The 16,773-nt window shown below is 52.6% G+C and overlaps 1 protein-coding gene across 1 annotated transcript in view; it reads right to left on the bottom strand.

The window, feature by feature from the left end:
- Nucleotides 1-2,485: 2,485 nt before the first annotated feature.
- SAG (S-antigen visual arrestin) overlaps nucleotides 2,486-16,773 on the bottom strand; it is a 25,206-nt gene continuing 10,918 nt past the window's right edge. The window contains exons 6-15 of the mRNA XM_011380875.1: nucleotides 16,668-16,744; nucleotides 15,596-15,731; nucleotides 14,510-14,594; nucleotides 12,505-12,577; nucleotides 10,052-10,189; nucleotides 7,881-7,958; nucleotides 6,788-6,811; nucleotides 5,187-5,242; nucleotides 2,978-2,993; nucleotides 2,486-2,594 (exon numbers count right to left, since the gene is read on the bottom strand). Of these exons, the coding sequence (XP_011379177.1) occupies nucleotides 2,486-2,594; nucleotides 2,978-2,993; nucleotides 5,187-5,242; nucleotides 6,788-6,811; nucleotides 7,881-7,958; nucleotides 10,052-10,189; nucleotides 12,505-12,577; nucleotides 14,510-14,594; nucleotides 15,596-15,731; nucleotides 16,668-16,744 (792 nt within the window). The remainder of the gene's footprint in view (nucleotides 2,595-2,977; nucleotides 2,994-5,186; nucleotides 5,243-6,787; nucleotides 6,812-7,880; nucleotides 7,959-10,051; nucleotides 10,190-12,504; nucleotides 12,578-14,509; nucleotides 14,595-15,595; nucleotides 15,732-16,667; nucleotides 16,745-16,773) is intronic.

Here is a 16,773-nt window from a genome sequence, read left to right as displayed (position 1 = left end):
GCAATAGTTTTACAGAGCAGAGGTCTGGTTATAGACTCAGCGAAAGCAGAGTTCAAGTCTTGACTAGCTGTGTGAACTGGCACACAACCTCTCTGACCTGCAGTCTCCTCATCTAACAAACGGAAGGACAGAACCAGCTGACGAGCATGGTTGGAATGATTACGTGTAACATGGAAAGTGCCCAGCACAAGGCAGGTGCTCAATAAACAGCAGGGCTGGCCCTTTGTTTGCTGGTTGCAAAACTTTATCCCAAGTTTTCAGCCACCACTTTCTCCATGCGGCCCACTCGATCAACTCCTTTCTACCCCGTTTCCCCCGCTGCACCTACCTGGACAACCCTGGGCCACACATCTGACCTGCACACGGACATCCTCCCTCCTGACACGCCAGGGAACGTCCAGCAGACACAACACCACATGTGTGTAGGCCCAGCGAGGCAAAGTTCCACATCCCTGTTGGAGCTGGCCGGCTGCTCACTTCACTTCCTGCTCCCACCCCCACACCCTCCCAGGGTGGCCAGCTGCAGGCCATAAACCAGCCAGCACCTGGAAATCCCAGCGTCTGTTTGGGTACCAAAATAACCGGGAGGGCAAGGGCTGTTCTGACCTCTGGTCTCCAGGGATTGGCCTTTCAGCTCTTCTCCGGCTCTCCCGCCCACACAGTTCCAAAGGTCGAGCCTATTAACACCTACCCTGACTTAGGATATCCTGGGGTCAAGCAATGCAGGAACCAACAGGCTGGTCCTTTCACCAGGCACTGCCAGGCAGACTCCCAGGTCCGCGACTAGCCCAGTATCTCCTACAGGAGCCAACCTCAGAGGCCTCTGAGCTTGGGGGCGGGAGAGAGGGGAAGGGCTCAGATGCCAGAGCAGCTCCGCCCCGAACGTCCCTTTTCTGAGTATCCTGAGAGAGGGGCCTGGGCTGGAATGGTGAAGTGCTGCTTCCTCAGCACCGGAGAAAAAACGAAGAAGGAATGTCTGAACTGCACACCCACAGGCCAAAGGTCCAGTCTTCTGCCTGCATTATCATTATCGTCGTTATTATCATTATTCCTCTAGAAATGAATCTTCAGCCCTGCCAATGTCAGGATGCCTCAAACTCAGCACACGAGTCCAAACCTTGCTTTGTGTAAACGGGCTGTAGCTTCTGGTCTAAATCCCAGTTCCCAGGATACTAACCAGCCTGGCGGAACAACCCCCGCTGTGGGAGCCCTCACGTGCAGGGAGCCCACATTGCTGTGCAGCCCTCTGCCACTGCCCTTGGTGCTGGAGACCTGATCCCAAGTGTCTACCCTACACATGACCCCTCCAGTTCACCCCTGACCTCCTGGGAGTAGGTTGACCTGTGCGGAACTCTCCAAACTCCTTTGATCCTGCTCTTTGAAGCATAGGCCAGGGCTTACACATCCCCCAAGCCCCTCTCCCTCCACCAAGAGAGCCAATTCAGTCTCTCTGCCTTGACAGCAGGCCCCCAGGCTGGTGGGTACCACAGGCCAGAAAGGGGCTGCCACGAAGCGGGCAGGGCATGGCATCGCCTTGATTTCCTCTGACGCACTACATTCCCTCCTCTGCCCCATCTAAGTCCAATCTCCATCTATATACTCTGGCCAAGAAGCCCGCTGGCCTCACAATGAACCCCCTCCTCTGAAACAATGCGTTCCTAGGATCAGGCTCTGCCATCATTGGCCACGGTGCATTGACCCACTTGACCAAAGCTGGATGGGTCAGTTTCTCCTGTCCAGGACTGACACTGGGACCAGAGACACCCTGACTGGGGACGTTTGGTGCCAGGTGAATGGCTGCCCTAGAGGGCTGGACCCTGAGCTCCTGGCAGGGACCCCTGGAGCCTCTGCGATCTTTCCACTCCAGGCCTGGCAGCTCAGGTTCTTCCTTTAACTCAGTTCTCTGAGCCCTTCCAAGGCCCTCCAATGCATTCCTCTTTCCTTCTTAAATTAGCCAAATCTGATTTCATCGCTTGCATTTGTTAGAAACTTAACCAACAGCCAGAGCTCAAACAGGGACTCGGCCGGGGATGTTGAATCAGTGATGAAGTGTGTCTAGCCCACATTTGTCCTCAGAGCTGGAGGCCCCAGAGCTGGGACTGGTCAGATCTTTAGAAACAGTACCCGCCCCCGACATGTTTCCAGGGAAACAGCTTACATGGGACCCCTGGAGAAAGCCCAGGATGCATAAGACCCCAAAGCTGGGTAGAGATTTCCACACCTTCCCACATTGCCAGTCTGTGGAAGGCTGGCCTCTTTTCTAGATGCCCCCCCCCCCCTGAGACTCAGGGACCCTAAAGGCTGCAGCTTCCTGCCGTGATGTCACAGTCTCCCCAACAAGTCAGCCTGACTCACGACCAAACAGAACAAACTTTATTTCTGTGAAGAGACTCATACTTTGGTATTTAGCACAACTAAAGGGCTAACTGGAGCATTGCTCATCCCGCTGCTGACGACCCCGTCTCTGGAGTCCCCGGCAACCTCTTCACTCGTCCACAGCCGCCTCCTCGACCTTCTTCCCTTCCTCGAGGTCTCCTGAGTCTTTCAGATTTTGGCGAGCGAAATCCTCAAAAACCAAATTTTCATCCTGAAAACTAAAAGGAAACCAAGAACATTCTGATCGTGGCACGCTCTTTGAAGCTTGCGATGAAATCTCGAGCAAAACAAGACCCTCGATTTTCCTCTGGCAACAAAGGAACCAATCAAGAGCTTCCTCGGGATGGAACACGCGGCCATTGTCCTCATAGCTGCTCGTGGAAAATCTCTTCAACGAACAAAAATAAGAAAAAACCCAGAGAGCAGAGCTGCACAGAGCACATCCGAGCGCACGCGCCCGCCTCAGTCCTAAGCCGCGAAAGGAAAACTAGGGCCCTGAACCAGCGTCCAGAGCATGGGGTGTGTACAAAAAGACCCAAAAAGGGGTTTGTGCCAGAGGAGGAAGTCACAGAACACAGGGCAGTGTAGGGCAGTGGCTCACCTTTCCTTTGCCATTGCTGTAGCATGGAATGAAGCGGGGAGGGGAGAGAGAGAGAGAGATTAGCGTAAATTCTGTATAATAGCTGTACCTGGAAAATGTCTTCCTTGTTTAGTAATTGACAGTTGGAGGGATAAAAGGCCTAGACACATGCATTTCATGATAATTGTGTGTAATTCCTGCTTCGTTGCCTTTTCTGCTCTGACAGCCTTTCTCCCTGCATTTTTTAACCATCGTTTCCTTTATAAAGTGCCACACCCCTCACCTGCTCAAAGGGAACAAGCCAACCTCACCTCCAGGCCCGTTTCCCTGGTTAGCCTCACCCCCTCTGATGTCATGCTTCCCTTTCCAAGCACCTCACCCTGCGTGTCCCTCGGCCCAGTCTAGATCAGAGTCCCCAGGTGATGCCAGGACCCGGGCCCCTGGTCCACTTCAAACCTTCCCCATCTCTGTGAGCTGCTAACCACAGGGGGATCCATGAAAAGGCTGACTCATCAAAACATCCCCTGGGCAAGAAGCGTCCTGGACCCCCACAGCGCCAAGCACAAAATTATGCTAACCAGGACCATGAGCCTTGGCGAGATTCAAACCAACAACCAGCATTCTGTGTGGACGCTCTCCACAAGGGACAAAAAAGCTTGGTAACATTTCTATACCACTCACTACGCACAAACTACTTGGTCACCGGCCTTGCAACTTCCGCGTTCTCTGCTTAGGGTTTGCCACCTAGAACAGGGAGCGGGGACCTAGGCAGGTAAGACGTGAGCACATATCCACCAATAAAACTTGGTGACTCACAAATCCCTGGAAATCAGAACATCAAGGCCACGGGGTGACTTGTCCTTTCCCCCTGAAACCTCACAGTACAAAAGATCGCTGTTGCATCTGGATACGTGATACATTCACCGTAAGGGCCAGAATGACTGGGACTTGAAAATGTCACACCCAAAAGAGGAATAACGCCGTTTCCCCCAAGTGCAGTCATAATGTCTGTTCTTAGTTCCAGGAAACAATCTGACATAAACTGTGACATCGCCTCATGTCATAGTTTAAAACTATGGAGTGTGTATAAAAAGACCCCAAAAGGGGTTTGTGCCTTTGAAAACATCCTTGAAAGGGACCAGAATGCATCTTAATCTCATATATAGTTATAAAATAGCATTTTGATGACACAAGTATAAATGAATTTTAAAAATATGGCTAGACTGTATTTTTTCCCCCAAGGGAAGGTTTTGGCAAAGTTCACAGAGCATTTGAATCCAAACTACTTGGAAAAGATATTTGGAGACAAAATATTTTTGAGACAAACCCAAAATGAATCTAGGGGCTCATTCTACTGTTGAAATGCTATTTCATTATCAATGTAGAAAAGCTCTATATAAAGTATAAGAAAAAGAAATCCTGCTTATTTACAACACTTCTACCTAAAATACTCTTTATTACTGTGACCATGGAGAATTCTCATTCAGGCAGGTCCATTTTTCTGTCCTGACAACTAAGCCACTCAACACACAATGGAGAATGTTCCCTCAGAATTTCTGAGATTTCACCTATATTATTTTTGCTGCTTCATTCTCTTTTTTAAAAGAGCTATATGGAGATCTAATTCACAGACCGTGTAATTCACCCATTCATATATACGGTCCAATGGTTTTTAGAATATTCGCAGAGTTGCATAACCACTGCTTCTTTTACTATTAACAACCATACGCAAGCTCACAGATCTAGAATTCAAAGGAGCCACAGTGTCAGGAACCCAGCTTGACCTTCTTTTCCAACATTTTTTGTATTCTCATTGCAACTGACACTGTCAAGAATACTCCCCGTCTTCTAAATGCCTGTTAATATTTCCAAATGAAATACAAAAGGCTCAGGCTCACTAATTTAGTTTTCACCTAAACTTTCTTTAAATCTAAATCCAGGTCTGTCCACAGTAGAACCTCTGCTTTGAAATCATTCCTGATGAAGCCTAGTGAGATAGCCCGTGTCCAAGTGCAGGGCTGCTATGTCCTCCATGCACTGACTGAAGATGGAGAGGCACCTAGTTCATGACTCAAAGATGAGCACCCCTTCCTGGGCTGGCCCAGGCACCTTGAGGATGCCACGGCCAACCCAGGCTCAGTGACAGGGTCGAGAAATCCTAGCAACAAACACGTAATAAATCTGCAAGCAGTAAGTGACCAGAGAAAGCCCAGGGCACTGCGTGACTGACCTGGGTCCTGGGGCTGGGGGTGCATGAGGCGGAACGGCACCTCGGTGGCCACTTCGCTAAAAAAAAAAAAAGAAGGCAGGTTGGCAAGAACAGGCACACGATTATACATCGCACAGGCTTCAGTGAGATTCAAAACAGACCAGAAATCAGGAGGTGGTCGTGTAGGAATTTTAAATGTATTCCTTGGAATGTGGTCCAGAAACTTCACTCATGCATGGTTGAGGCGGCTAGGATCTTCCCTCCTGCTCGTTAGTGTCAGTGACGTGACACCGTGGTAGAGGACAGGTGAAGGAAGGTCATTTCGAAAAATATCCTTTGCAAAAATGTCCACCATTTTTTATACGTTAAACTGACACAAGGTCAGTGTGTTGGGGAGCAGGCACACTGTCTCCCGCTGCAGAGCAGGACAGGGACGACACAGGGTCTGCTAAGTTCCAGAAGTTAAGGGCGTTGGGGCGACTTGGAATTTATACAAAAAGGAGGAAGGGAAGGGTCAGGAAGGAAAGCAGAAGGGAAATCTGGACAAAAGGAGAATGGAAATGGGGGCGTGACAAAACAAGGGTCACTCCTGGCCACACGCGGGACCCACCGCCTCCTGCCCCGCCCCCCTCCCCGGTGACTGCTTTGCTCGCGGTACATGTTTACGGGGCAGCTCTCGTCAGACCCCAGGGCAGATGGGGTTTAGGAGATGAGGTGCTCCCCGGGTCTCACGTCAGGGAAGGAGATGATGAGAGTCGGGGTGAAGGAGTATGTAAGGTCAGGGCCTGCCTCCAACACGTCTTACCTGTGGCCTCTTTGTGCATGATGCAAAAGGCACCTGTCACTATGTACAACAGCCGAAAGGTGGGGAAAAAAACCCAGATGTCCACAGACTGATGGACAGATGAACAAAATGAGGTCTATCCATACCATGGAATAGGACTTGGCCATCAAAAGGAAGGAAGCACTGACACGCACTGCAATGTGGAGGAGCCTCGACGGCATGCTAAGTGGGAGAAGCCAGACGCTAACGGGCAGATAGCGTCTGACTCCATTTATATGAAGTGTCTAGAACAGCGTATCTACAGAGACAGAAGGAGTTAGTGGTCGCCAGGGACTAGGGAGGGGAGAGAATGGGGGCGAGAGCTTAATAGGTACGGGCTCTTCTTGTCGGATGGTAGAAGCGTCCAGATGCTGGCCAGCGTTGATGGTTACACCACACTGTACATATACTTGATGCCGCTGAATTGTACACTTTCAAATAGTTAAAATGGTAAACTTCATGTTACGTATGTGTTACTGAACACGCATGTACAAAGGCAGCTGCATGGAGTGTGCCAGCTTCCTGAGTGCGTGTGTGTGTGGGGGGGGTGGGCGGAGGGGTGTGTATGTGTGTGTCCTTGCCCTGGTGTAGGCACGGCTGTTGTCTCTGAGAAGCGTCCCCAGCCTCCCACCTATTCTCCAAGGTTTGCGTGATGCATCCCAAGGCAGTGCGCATGGCTTCATAAGAGCTCTGAGCATCACTGCCGGGAAAACTGATTTCACTGTGACTGTTTTGAACCCCAGGTTTGTTCCTTTGGTATCCTGGAAAGCAAGCGGAGAGGGAAGGTGATGAGGCTTACCTGGAGGTGAGCTCTCCCAGAAAGCTAGGAAACAGAAGCAGACGGGGCTGCTGTGATGGTCCACAATGGTAACCAGGCCTTATTTCCCATTATTTAGAGGTGGCACATGTCCCAGTCACATCCCTAACCCACAGCTTTCAAGATCTTTGCGTCCCTTAATAGTCAACTCAACTATTTCTCTCTACTGTGACTTCATCTCTTTCTCTAATGAATGAGTTAAAAAGAGGAATCACTTGGGTTCAAGGCCTGCTGCTTGAAAATAAATCCCCGGACCAGAATTTCTCTCTTGACCACAAAGGGCATTGTGAAATACCTGTCCTTCACTTATATTGACAGCTGAAAGAATTCTAATCCTCTCCAAGAAAATGAAAGAAAATATTGCATACTTTGAGAAGCACAACAAATATAAACACTGTGTCAAACAAAATTTGCAAAATCAACCCATGTTCTACTTTGCTGCCCCAACCGAAATTTGGGGAACTCTTTATCTACTCAGAAGCATGGAAGGTACACCTGGACTTGCCTTTGATGGCTGAACTACCCAAGGCTCATCAAGGTTACAGGCCAGAGCCTTTGGTGATGAAATTCGAAAAGGAAAATGAGAATTCAAGTTTTCCCTTTTTGCCGATGTTTTAAAAATGGGAGAAATTCATTTCATAAAAAACATAGAGAACCATTTTCTCAGCATTCCGAGGTATCCGGTCTCCCCACTGTGGACGGATGCCTCCCAAAGATATAGCGAGAGATCACCTGACAGCCACCGCTCTTTTCTGAAATCCAGTGCGACACAAACTCATCTCCCTTTGGGACACGTCTGCTTCCACCACGTGAGCGTATGCACACCTGTTCTTGTCAGATACACATATTTTGTATAACGGTGCACAAAGCTTGTCATCCGCTTGGCTATCTTTTCCCACGTGACGTTCTATCAGACAGAACCGTGAAACTAGACAAAGAGACTCTCTCCCCAACTCTACCTGGTAACGGAGGAATTTGCGGACCTTCCTGTTCTGTCTCCCAGTCATCTGGGAAGAAAACAGTTCGGCCAAAGGCCGAGACAGGGTGGACGGTGTGGTGGGACATGGATACTCACCCCGACACCGTGAGCTTCACCTTGATCTGGTAAGACACCAGGATGCCCAGGACGGTCCGGTCTATGCCCTCCTTGATGCTGCTCAAACAGAAAGGAGAAGCAGAGGATGCAGGGAGCAGCAGAAAACATGGGCTGGCTGAACAGCCCCTCGCGTCCAGGCAGGCACGCCACCGTGGGGGTGTCCTCCCAAGGAACTGGTGAACTTGACCAAGCTGTTGAAGTTCTAGAACTTTCCGTACTCAGGGCATGGGGATTCCTTTCCTGCATCGTAGCTTGGCATTTCCCCTCTGGATGTTCAGAAGGCAGGGTGTGCTTCCTGGTGCTCCCTGCGCTGCCTCCATTGATGCTCATGCACCTGCTCATCTGCCAGAAACCTTGTCCTCCTCGGCGCCTCCCTCTGCCCCGCCTGCCATCCCTGGCCAGCCACAGAGTCTGCCACAGGCCTTTCCTGCCCGGATTATCTCAGTAACTCACCTCCCACGCACCAGGCTCCACCCCCGAGCTCTCTGCCACTCTGCCGCCAGTCAGGCCTTCCGAGGTCAAGCCCTAGCATGGCCAGGCAGGCAACCTGTGACCTGGCCTTTGTCTGCCTTTGTCACCTCATACCCTGCTGCTCCCCAGTGTCCTCCATGGGCCGGCCTTGCCAGACACAAGCTGGTTCCAGAATGCCCTCCTCCTCCTCCTTTGCACCCCCAAGACCTCCAAGTGAAGTTGACCCTCCCGCTTTTGTGCTCCTGCCCTGCGTCCCCAGCCCTGCATGTTGGAGTGAATGGACGCGGTGCGCAAAGCCATCGGATGCGCCCCAAAGAGAGTGCAGTCTAACTGTCCTGGACGGCGACTTCTCTCCAGATCCCACAGCACGCACGGTCGGACGGGCGGCAGTGGGCCTTGCAACACGGATCGTGACCTCATGTGATGGGAACTGGGGTCATAAGTATTTCAAGATGTCCAATGACAGGAATTAAGGTATAAAAACATACTGAAGTACCAGCTAAAGCCACGTGACTGACAGACGCTGTGGCCTGAGGCAGAAGGCGGGCGGGGTTCTGTTCAGAGGTCTGGGAAGGCGCTGTGAGGCAGCCAGGGAGGTTCTGGGCCTGGAGGGGACACCCAGCCCAGGGACCCTCCTGGTGGGGGGCGCCTTGGACATTGTCTCTAAGAGCATGATGTCCCCCCAGTAACTCCACTGGCTCATCGGTATCGAAGAGGGCAAAATGCCCTTGCCTGGCATCATGGGATGTGGCCGAGCGCTCAGTGGAGAGAAGATGCCACCGAAGGGGAACGAGGGGGATGTGAGCCTGAGACCCCCGTCCCCCGTGGGATGGACTTGGCCTGGAACTGAATGGGGCCGAACAGCTGGGGGAGGGAATGTACTTTGCGTCATGCCCAAGGACACCCTGCACGCTGTCTCCCCGCCATCTTCCTGGAAGGGGAGAGTCACACGCACACGCGACACACAGATTGGCTGACCCAGGTTCTGCAGTGCTTGTCACTTTCTAGGGCCCTGGTAGGGCTCAGGGTTAGGAGTGGACGTTGCCATTAACTGGCCGGGTGACCTTGGACAAGCCTCTCCTTCTGGCTGAACTTCAATTTCTTTTTCCATAAAGTATAAATTCACCTTCCTCGCGACAGGGTGTAGAGACGTACGTGTTTGTAAAATACTCCATGAACCATAAAATGTTTTTACAGAAGTAGCGTGTCCCCACTGTCATGATGTTACGCCCTTGAGTAAGCTGGCCTAGGGTATCAGTCTCCCCCTTCTTCTCCCTCCCAGACTGTCACGGATGCGCTTTAGAATCCAACACACCCGCTGGACCAACTACCCTCAGAAAATCTTCCGACGCCCATGATCCTGCTTTCCGTCCCCCGCTGTCCGCCTCCCCACCACGCTTTACATGGATCGTCGAATTGTCTGCACCCCCACTTTATAGACAGGAAAACCGAGGTTCTCAGACAGCTCAAGCAATTTGCCCAGGGTGGCCCAGACGGTGAGCAGTGGAGCTGGGGTGGGCACAAGGCTGTCTCTGGAGCTCAGAACCGGAACTGCCATGTCACACCAGGGTGGAGGTGCGGTCCCTGCCTGTGAGCCCAGGGTCTGAGACGAGAAGGGGGAGCAGACCCGCGCCCCCCACACTCTGAGTCTCGCGAGCTCATCTCCTACAAGGACGCACATGGTGCTGGAGGCAAGGTTCGTGTCCTCGTGCTTGATCTTGCCATCCAGGGCAATGCCTCTCCTCTCGCGGTTGTTGGCCAGCAAGGGCACCAGTGTCAGCGTCGTGGTCAGCGTGCTGTTTGGTGGCACCTTCTCTCTGCAAGAAGAACACCAGAGAGGAGATCTGGCTAACTGCTCTTACGGCCACAGTGCCATCGTCGACCCCACGAGGCCCAGTCTGTCATCAAGCACTTTCCAGGATCCCAGGTCCCTGTGACTCACTGGAAAGAGAGTCGGATGCGTATTCATTTCCCTGACAAGAAGCAGAACAGGATTACTGAATCTCAAAATAGGTTGCCAGCACCACTGGACATTTCCTCAAGTCCCTCGGCCTGCGCTAATTGCTGAATTTCTAGAACATTCTGTGGGGTCCCTGCCGCAAGGGTCAGGGACCACACCCAATCTCCTCCTAAAACTGAACCACACAGTGGGCCGCAGCACCGTCTGATCGGTGCCGGCAACAAGCCCGGGCTGGAAGTCACCTGTTGCCAACAACTGTGGCTGTACGGTGGTCAGCATGTACCCAGGTGGCTGAGAGCAGCCAGGAGAGGTCCTCGCTGCGGACCATACAGAATGGACTGGTCTGGGTTCAGAGCGGCATATGCTCTTTCTCTCCCAGATCTTCCCCATCAACAGCCGGGTGGGGGTTCCCCAGCATCGGACAAATACAGTGGACCTGTGCCAGAGGGAGGGTCTGGGATGGAGCTGGGGACACAGCACCGTGGATTTCTCCAGGTTGGGCAGCATCCCAGCTCAGTGAGCAGGGTCTGAGGCTGGAGAGCTGGTTCCGCCTCTCACCCACACTGGGCCACGCTGAGCCCTGAGCCGTCAGTACAGCCTCGCATCTCATGCCGCCAACCCTGTGACCGAGTAGGTGATCTCGGGAGCCCCACTGTGCAACCAGAGAAGCACACCCATGGTCACATGGCCGCATGCTCTCCGACTGCAGAGCCCAGGCGAGCCAGTGGCCTGTGCCAATGCTCCCTGCACACCGGCCATCCCTGTGTCCAGCCAGGAGAAGACAGGGCATGGGTCCTTAGCCTGCTCCCAGACAGGCTGGGAGTCTGACCTGCCACCCTCAGAGGGGCTTCCCTATTTGAGCCCGTGGGGAATTTCAAGCCACTGTGGCTTCTCCCACCCTAGTGCATACAGGGGGCTCCTGGGCGTGCTCACTGCAGAACTCCACCGGAGCCCAGGGGTGCCCCACAGTCTCCCATCTGGGCTCTTGTGGAACCTCTCCTAGCGAGCTCGGTTTGGGCAGCAAAGTGACAGAAGCGGAAATCACGTCGTAAAGGTGACAGGAAAAGTGAAGGTCGCTTCCCAGCACCTTCAAGATCTGGGACCAGATGGCGGGCAGCAGCTCGGGAGTCAGGTCTGCCCTGGTTCCGAGGAGGCCCGCCCACAGAGCCCAGGGAGCCCTCGGTTCGGGGATGATGGCTCCTGCTCTACAGCCTTCTGAGTAGCTTCTGGTCTGAGACCTCCAGGCACTCAGCCAAGGACCACTCTCTCCTACCATTGCTGAGCGTGTGCCCAGAAGTGAGGCAGGAAGCTCCCAGGACACGAGAATGTGCAAGGATGCCCCCTAAAAGAGACCCCGGGCCTGGCGCCGAGGAGGCAGTCAGCGAGTTATGCCTCTTCCCTCCCTCCCCTCTCCATCTATATAAACCTTAAGCCTGGATCTGCTTTGGCTAATAGTTTATCCCAAAGCTGCCTTTTAAATATTACCTAATATTATCTTGCCGAATCAGTTTGTCTTTCCTCACCATCCTCTTCCTCTAATGGCGGTAATATTTTTTGCATACAACGGCGCTTAGAACATGACAGCTAGACAAAGACCCTCCTGAGGGCTCCTGTCTGGGGGGAGGCATAACCCCCAAAAGCCTGTGCTTTTAGTGAAGCTGAGTGCCTAGTGCGAAGCAAAAGTGGGCAGAGCTCTGAGTCTACCATGAAGATTTTGATTCTAACGAAGAGAGAAAAATCAGTCAGGACAGCGGGCTGGGAACTGACACAGCATGCTAATCCAATTGGCGTTGGTATGAGAATTTCAAATTGAGGACAAGATCTAAAGATAAAGAACCCTTGCCCAGGCTGATGGATCATTTGATTCTCTGCTGGAGGGGGACCAAGAGCAGCATCGAGTTCTTAGCAGTGACATTTCCATCCCTATTTCCCTCCTCTCCATCCTGCCTTAGCTTAACTAACCTGTCAGAACTCTTGGGAGCGAGAACAGGGTGGAGATGCTAACTTTCTTTGCAGCCCTTGAAGTGAGAAAAGGGGAAGGAAGGGCAAAGCTGGGGAGCTAGCTGAGCGTGCTGCTTCCCTCATCTACTTCCCTCGTCGAGATGAGCAAAACAGGAACTTGACGAAGAAGCCTGGGCCGCCCAGGAAATAGAAACCCAACCAGTTACTCACTGTGCTTCCTCCGAGGCCACCGGCTTGACGTAATAGTCACTTGAATAGAGAACCACGTTGGCCACTTGTTCCACTGCAAAGGGAGGGCGGGAGTGAGTGATCTACGTGGGGTCCTCCACGCACATGCCAGGTGTTGCCTGGCCTTCAGGGGATCTGGTTGGTCCTCCCTCTCTAATGACTCTTTGAATGTGCTTCTCAGGCTTGGCTTTCTCCGCTCAAATCTTAAAGGCTGACATTTCTGAGGCCACTTCTGCTCATCAATAACCTGCTCTGTGTCAACTCCCACCCATGCGCCAGTCTGAAACTGCACTTCCTGGGAGCCCCCTCCGCTTGGCTGAGCGTGCTGTATGTCCCTGAGTGTCCTTCCGAGGCAGGCAATGTTCCAGGGGCCCAGAACTCAGCACGTGCGCTCTTTCTCCAAAGCCACTCCCTTCCAACATTCTCTGTCTTACTGATGGAGGATCTCCTTCCAGGTGTCCAAGCTAGAAACCATCTGGAGGCAGCACAGGATTGGGGACAGGAAGATGGGATCTGGAGCCAGGCTACTTGAGTTCAAATCCCAATTTAGCCATCAGCTGGAGTGAGTCACGTAACTTTTCCAAGCCTCAATTTCCCCATCAGCAAAATGGGGGTGATAATTGCATCTAACTCATATGGGTGATGCGATGATTAAAAAGATGAATTTCAACCTCCACGTGGATGTTATGATGATTAAAAAGATGATTTTTAATCTCTACTGAGGACTGAAACAATTTATGTGAAGCACTCAGCACAGTGCCCAGCCTATAGAAAGCTATTAACATTTTGCTTCAGAAAACTCAACAGCTTATTTCAAAATTAATGGCTTTGTTGTTAGGATTCATAAAACTTTAACGAAGAATTTTAAATCAAAGTATCAAAGGATACTTTCTCAATCCTGCTACTTTGTGGAACATTGTACTGTATATATTATACATCATGCTAAATAAAGAGGCCAAGTCCTATAAGGACTTAAAGGCATATGAACTAAACCAACATAAAACAAAGCCATAAATGAAGCATTCCTATTAGTCTCAAGAAAAATCTAGAATTCTTTAGCATGCATGCATCAAAATTCCTGAACTTCATCTATGATGGACACGGGGAAGGAGGAGAGGGGTGTATGATGCTTAGGGTGACGAACCATCCTGGCTTGCCTGGGACTGGCCCCGTTTCAGCACTGAAAGTCCTGGGCCACCCTGACATCAAGTCTGTCTTTGCCTTTGTCATTGGATGTCTGAGTCAGGAGTGAACTGGAAGGTCTCCCTCCTGAGTCATTCTATCGTGGCTCTTTGATGTAGCCCACATAAAACCATCATGTAAGACCACTCCTGCACTTTGATGCCCTCCACGCCGAGGACATGTGTAGGGACCGTGGGCAGGGGCGCCCCCCTGCAGCGTTCTCGGGGCTGGGCCATCGCGCACTGGGGCGTCAACGGGAGCAGCGACAGCAGTGCTTTGACATTTACAAAGCGCCTCCACGTGTGACCAGTCCTTGGTGCCTCATGGGACCCAGAAGGTAGACCGGGAGCCCCTGCCTGGTGCCTGGTGGGATTCAGAGAGGACTCGCACAGCCCAGCCTACACGGAGCCCAGTGTCCCCAGCCCAGGGCTTTCCCACTATGCCGCGCTCATCTGTCAGCAGAACTCATCCCTGATCGGAAGAAGAAAATTCCTCTCTTGGCTGCCCCTGAGATCTGGCACAGAGTCCCCTCCAGGAAGGCATGACATGGAGAGACGGAAGATCGCCTGTCAGGATGTGGTCCCCACACCAAAGACAGCCCTCAGCTGGGCCCGAGGTTGTACGAGATGACATTGAAGGGCTTTTTTCCTGCTGAGGTTCAGCCGTCCATGACGACGGAGACAAACAAGTGGCTCCAAGGACCCAGGAAGGCCTTATTCGGCCAGTAGAGACACCCCCGGGAAATAAGACCAGATTGAGAAATTCTAGAAGACTCCACCCTCCGGCTTTGAGCAGAAGGTCCTACCTAATGCTTTAATCTTCTTCACTGTCTTCTCTGTGTTGTTGGTCACTGTCACAGTCACAGGAATAGGTTCCCCGTGGAAGTAGATCTGAAAAAGTCAGCAGGGAAATCAGAAAAGGCGGTCGGTGTGCGGGGTACCCTTACTCTCTCGGCTTCCTACCTTCCCCTCATCCCCTTCACTGGAATGAAAGTGGCTGGATCCCCATACTTTCAAGGAAGAGAAAGTGACAGCCATGTTTCCTTTGGAGAAGGGTCTGGAACACACTCTGCCCCACCTGCAGCATGCTGAGAAGGGTGACGGTGACAGCGGGCAGCGAGCGAGGGTGCTGCGTGCTCATAGTCCCTGTGGGGTCGGCTGCAGGGTCTCTCGTGGAATCGGAAGGTTATTGGGGGCAGAACCAGGGAAATAAAAGTGGTGGGGAAGCCGGGCAGAGCAATCCTTGGTGGTGATGCCCGTGGAACCCGGGCCCAGGTGGGCACGTCCCTGGACACGCGTGTGCACACACAACACGAGCACGTGCATACGTGCACAGATGCAGGCACACAGCCAAGTGCAGAGTGTGTTAAGCTCTTGCCAACACGTGTGCATGACTCTTGGTGACCGGAGGGGCCGGAGAGCCTTGGTCAGTGGTTCGTCGCACCTCAGAAATGGCACAGATGACACGTGACACAGCCACCCTCTCATGGTTACAGTGAAACTTGGATTTTCCAAAGAAGTAAACAGTTTGTAATACTATGACCATTGGTGCCACAATAGTAAACAAGGCCCATGGGGCAGAGTGGGGGCAAAGACAGCCCCGGCGGTGGGGGTGGTGTGAAACCACCCCACCAGTCGGTCGGGGACTGACAGGGAGAGGAATGCAAGCCAAGGTGACCCTATTCTAAAGGTCACCTTAAAAGCTCCAAATTATTAAAAAAAAAAAAAAAAAAAAAAAAAGCTAATTGTTCTCAAACGTTGGTGCTTAAACTATCCCCAGACACACACCACAGCGGTTAGGGCGCCAGGGCAGGGCCTGTCCACCCCCTCCCCCTCCCCAACCTCTCCCATCTCCCACTCCTACACGGGGACACAGCGACACCTCAGGTTACCTCTTTGCTGAGGGAGACTGCGAGGTGCAGGGGCTTGTCGGACATGAAGAACTGCCAGGCAGCCTCGGCCCGGGGCTGAGGACCCATCTTTGTCGGCGCGTGCTGTACCTTACGGATCAGTAAGCGCACAGAGCTCCTGAGGACAGAGTGTCACAGACAGTCCTGCGCTTAGCGCCCAGGCCTCCTCAGGAAGGTGCCAGGTCTCTCTCCCGTATCTACAGTGAGACCCGACAACCCATGTGTCAACCCAGAGGGACAGGTTGTGGGTTGGGGGAGGGACCCTAAGGCCTGGTTTCCAGGCCTTTCTCTGTAATTTCACCACGTGGGTGGCCAGTCAGCTCTCCCGAGGGTCATTCTCACCCTCGGCTAGGACCCCCCGCCAGGACCCCCGGCCAGCCGCCAGTGGGGTGAAGCTGATGTGGGACGAGGATGTGACATGCTCCAAATGCACGCACTGTCGTTGCTACTTATTGGAGCCCCGATGCGTGTGTGTTGAGTGTGAGGAGAAAGTGTTGGGGGCACAGGTGGGAATATGTTCAGGCACAAGAAGAAAGCTGAAGGCCAGGCCGGGGGGCCCGCGGGGCGGGAGGTGGGTGCGGAGTTTGCTTGGGGTGAAGAGGCGTTTCGGTACAGGTTGTTTGGGGTAGAGAGAGTGGACGGGGTGTCACGATGGTTACACAGCATAGCGAATGTACTTAAGGCCACTGAATTGCACACGTGAAAATGGTTAAAATGGTAAACTTCATGTTGTGTATGTTTTATCACAAAAAAGAAATAACAAAAGAAGAAAACTGAAGAAGGAAGGAATCTGGAGGCTTTCGGGGGGCTTCCCGAGCCTTCGATGCTGCTAACGCCTGTCATTCTCTTTTATTTTTCTGCCCCAATTTATCAGCCATGGACCCGCATCCCGTGGAGCGGTTCTGTCCCGACCGCCTTGACTACAGTGCCACGTGGCCCCGCGGCGAGGTTCTGCCACAGACTCGAGGGGAGGGGCGGTTTCTCGGCCCCGCCCCCTGGCTCCGCGGACCCCGCCCCCGCGCCCGACTGACTGACAGACTGACTGCGCTCTTACTTCCTGGGAATTTTCTCATCCTCGCCATCAGCGCTGTCCGTAGCGAACGCTTTGACCTCGAAGTCGACTCCACAGCACTGCGGGCACAGAGAGCAGACAAGGCCTG

Source organism: Pteropus vampyrus, unplaced genomic scaffold, assembly GCF_000151845.1.
Source record: "Pteropus vampyrus isolate Shadow unplaced genomic scaffold, Pvam_2.0 Scaffold411, whole genome shotgun sequence".
Taxonomy (NCBI): Eukaryota; Metazoa; Chordata; class Mammalia; order Chiroptera; family Pteropodidae; genus Pteropus; species Pteropus vampyrus.
The sequence above is the reverse complement of the archived record's forward strand: the minus strand, read 5'-3'. Positions and strand labels throughout refer to the sequence as shown.